The following is a 4,267-nucleotide window of genomic DNA, read 5'->3' as shown; positions in this document are numbered from 1 at the left end:
ACGTTAATTTTTTCCTGTTTAACAAAGTAGAAAAATCCCTGATCTGAGAATGGTCGGTAAAAGTCAGGACTGATTTGACTTGTTCTTTTTGGACTAAAAGACAAAAAAAATTAAAAGTCAGGTCTTATTCGTCCTGAATATCAGTCACCATACATAAGTCGTTCATATTTATCAGCTTTTTTCCACTGTCTGTACAGCACCAGGTTAAGGTCCCCAGAAGAAATATCCTTTTTTTAATCAACTAAATATCTGGATGACGTGGAACAAAGAGACTGATCAGATATTATTCTGGAAAACGTGATAAATAATAGATGAAACCTTCTGCAGGCCAAATGAATCCTCTAATATGGCAAACTTCTTATCGCTAATGTGTTTGTTTAATCCTTTTTACTGTAGAATCAAACAGTTTTTATTTTTTTATTTTTTTCTGGACGTTTTGGGTGATATTCTCACTTCAGCTCACTTCAGTTAGTTACACCCCCCTTTTGACATGTGCGGGCCGTCTGGCAGCAGAAGCTACGCGGCGCGTTTTGGTCATTTTTGGACACTTCCTGCTTTTTCACCTCGAGCTGCAGCGTGCATGTCCTGACTCAGCTCGGGTTAACAGGCTGGACTGGTCGTGTGTCGCAGCAGGGTATTTGTACGTATTTTGGACTACGGCTAAAGCTGCCGCCGCCGCCGCCGCTGCCGCTGCCGCTGCTGGGGAGGCGATATCGTGTTGCGCTGCACCCTAATCGTTTATTTTGAGGAGGGAGGAAATGAGGCGTAGCGTCACGCTTTAAGGGTGCCAGCGGAGGAAAGACAACGCGGATTCAAACAGGTGTCCGGTTGTCTCCCATCAGCCCGAGCCCGGAGCAGGAAGGAAGAGAAAAGGCAACGAAAAGAAAAGAAAGAGAGAAAGAAAAAAATGAGAAAGGACGGTAATTCTCAACATTTTTTTCAGTACAAAAAAGGCGGTCAATAGGCAAATCAGTCCGCTAATTTCAGAACGTGTCGTTTCTTTCTGTAAACCGTGCGCTTCCCTCAGCTCATCGGTGATGGAGACCCCACAGACGAACCCGGAGAAAACCGCCTTTTAATATCTGCAACAGCTCGCTTTAAAAGAGAGGAGACAAAAAAAGAGGTGAAGATAGCAAGCCCTGCATCTCCTTTCTTTCTTTTCTCCCTCAGAGAAGGAAGAGGAGGTGGTATAAGAGGAGAGGCGGTGACCGACATCCCCCACGGGACAGGCCGACCGACCCACGCTGCTAACAGGTGTGTCTGAGGAGGGCACACCGCTCCAATCCGCACCGCCCGCCCGCCCGCCCGTCCGGCCGGTCCACCCCCCTCCCTTCCCTGCGTCCCGGTCCGTTCTTGTGTCTCATTGTTGCCGCAGAAAATACCTCCAAACGGGGGGCCGGTGTTGGAGTTAAATCTGACCATTTCGGCATCCCAGTGAGCGCTTTTCATTCTTTTCCTCTTTCGGTCTCTTCGCAGCGATCCGTTGGTGCGTAATCGGGCAGGAGGAAGGAGGCGGTGGGATCCAAACGGCTAATTTTGACACGTAAATTTCAAAAACGGATGGGACTTTGTAGCGAGGTTGTTTTGTTTTTCTTTTCTCTTGAGTAATGGAGGACGTTTAAAGGTTCCGGCTCATCGTTTCAGAGCTTAGGAGGAAATTTGAAGAATTGGTTAGATTTTTTTTTGGTTTCCAACCAAATTTGTAGGTTTGCACTGATTTCAACCCCTGGCGAAAAGACAGAAGACCGCCGTTGGTGGTGTGGTTTCGGCGACGTTCGCTAGCCCGACCGAACCGGATTCTGACGAATTTTAACGGACACAAAGTGGGTCTTTTCGAGGGACTCGACTCTTGTTTAAACAAAGTGCTCCGCGTTTTATCATGACAACGAGGAAAGCCAGCAGTGTGGCGGACGTGGTGACCACCACCACCACCACCAGCAACCACCAGCACCAGAACCAGCAGAGGAGCCGGAGTCCCAGCAGCTACAGCAGCGTGGTTCCGGCGACCGAGGCGGCGCCCGGAGGGGCGGAGATGTTCGGTGAATTTCAGGACTGGTGCCTGCGGACGTACGGGGACTCCGGCAAGACCAAGACCGTGACCCGGCGTAAATACAACAAAATCCTCCAGACCCTGCTCCAGGGGGACGAGGAGAACAGCAACGGGGTGTTCCTGCATGAGAAAAGCAACAACCACATCAACGCCAAATTTAAATTCTGGGTCAAGTCCAAGGGCTTCCAGATTGGGACCCTGCAGGACGGCAAGAACGGCTCATCGGACAGACCGGTGCTGTACGTCCCCATCAAGGCGACGGTTAGTGCATCTTCCTCTTTCACTCTGGGCTGTGCGTGTGTGCGTGCATGTGTGTCCCGTTTTCATGTGCACTACTGGGCTACCCTTATTTGCCTAAAGAAATAAGGTGTGTGTGTGTGTGTGTGTGTGTGTGTGTGTGTGTGTTTGTGATTGTGTGTATATATCATAGCCTGAAGCTGTACAGCATAACTTTGCCTGGCTCAGTGCCATGGCTACAGCAAACACCTGTTCTATGGCAGAGCTGAGCCTTTTAGTGGTTTTGCACTGGTTACCCCTTTTTTAAACCCACAGTCTTTATTTTATCAGCCTGTCACAGTCGGGTGACAGAAGTAATGATTATTGTCATTATCAGTTACTTTATTTATTTTGTTATCACCCAGTTTATAATTTATTGTAAGAAATAATTGACAGGTGCCTGTCATAGGTCACCAGCGTCCAACCTCATGCCCTCAAATCAATTTGTTTGTCAAAAACTACAAACCCACAATATTCTATTTATAATAACACGAAACCAAGAAAAGGAAACAACTATCGGGATTTAACAGACTGTGACCAGTAACTCTATAAATATCTACAAATGCCAAAAAAATGCGTCTGTTTATGACAATTGTGGAAATAAAAAGGGCCATGACATTTTGAACTCATGCAGGCATAGGATCTAGCAGTCCCACAGTGCATCAAAGAAACCTGCTGTTTTTGTATCATTAGCAAGTCCACTTTGGTTTATTAATGCTAGGTATTACAACTGGAATCGATTTAAAATTTCTGTCAATTGATTAATCAACAGGATCCAGAAACAATCAGGTGCATCACTCGATTTGAAAATGCGGAGCAGTGGTGTTTTCCAGTTTGTTGTCCTCCTGTCAGTCTAGTAATGACCTTTGACCTGGAGTTTCACTCACCACAAGGTGCAATGGTGCAATCATTTTTTTTTTTAGTTTCGTCGTTGGGGTGATAAAATCTTATGAAAGGCCTTTTTGGTTGTGAACTGAGAAAGTGTCAGAGAAGGGGGGGGGGTATATGTGCTTTTACACAATGCTGAGAGTCAAATATCCATAATGTATAAGTAAACTCAGTATGTTGCATTGTTGAAAAGACAAAGTGCAAAAGAACTTGGACATCCTGCGGCTGAAAAAGCTAATTTAACCAACAGATTTTAGTTGATATGGTTAGTACAGCTAATTAAAAACATAATGCAGTTTGTATGTACTGAAGTGTAGATGCCCTTCTTACTGGAAAATGGTTATTGAACTTATTAAAGCTCGATTTTCATTTTGTAACATCAGTTAGTTACAGACAATATAAAAAATTTGTGGTTTATAAGTACATATGATGCGTGCTGAAATAATTGGCTGATTATTCAATTGACAGAAAAATAATTGACTACAATTATTTTACTAATCGATTTATTGTGTAAGTCATCATATCAAGTCCTTCCAAGCAAAAAATGCCAGACATTTGCTGGTTCTAGGTTCTCAAACATGTGTATTCGCTTTTCTCTGTTTTACATCATTGTAAACTGTTGGTCTGACAAAACAAGCCATTTGAAGATGTCACCTTGGGCTCTGTGAACATGTGATAGACATTTTTCACCATATTCTGACATTTTATAGACCGAATAATACATTCATTAATATACAAATAATCAAGTGATTTATCCATAATGAAAAAAACCCTTAGCTGTAGCCCTGGATTTGGTTGTCCCAACCGATAGGCTCAAAAGATTCGTCATTTTCTGCGTCTCTTATCAGCCATCGTTTCATCTATATTTAGCTTTTTCATAATCAACTTCTTTTACTTTTCTGCACAAAATGCAGCATCAATGAGCAACTCTAATTATTGATTGATGTACGTCCATTTATTTCAAGGTACAGGCAAAGTTGGGGAGTTACCTACCGACCCAATTCTAATCATAGTGTACCTGTTGCTCAGTGTGTTGTTCTTTGTATTCACTCA

At 43.8% G+C, this 4,267-nt stretch overlaps 1 protein-coding gene across 3 annotated transcripts in view; it reads left to right on the top strand.

The window, feature by feature from the left end:
- Positions 1-569: 569 nt before the first annotated feature.
- The window catches only part of LOC120803607 (nucleolar protein 4-like), a 166,592-nt gene continuing 162,894 nt past the window's right edge, over positions 570-4,267 (top strand). Inside the window, exons 1-2 of one of the 3 annotated variants that reach the window (XM_040152228.1) lie at positions 570-1,123; positions 1,477-2,311. In XM_040152228.1, coding sequence (XP_040008162.1) covers positions 1,880-2,311 — 432 coding nt within the window. In that variant the 5' untranslated portion in view covers positions 570-1,123; positions 1,477-1,879. Of the gene's footprint in view, positions 1,255-1,310; positions 2,312-4,267 lie in introns of those variants that run through there. The other 2 variants (XM_040152227.1, XM_040152226.1) reach the window with 2 other exon arrangements.

The sequence above is a fragment of the Xiphias gladius genome, chromosome 18, assembly GCF_016859285.1.
Source record: "Xiphias gladius isolate SHS-SW01 ecotype Sanya breed wild chromosome 18, ASM1685928v1, whole genome shotgun sequence".
In the NCBI taxonomy this organism is placed as follows: Eukaryota; Metazoa; Chordata; class Actinopteri; order Istiophoriformes; family Xiphiidae; genus Xiphias; species Xiphias gladius.
Note: the sequence above shows the minus strand (reverse complement) of the source record. Positions and strands in the feature narration are given on the sequence as shown.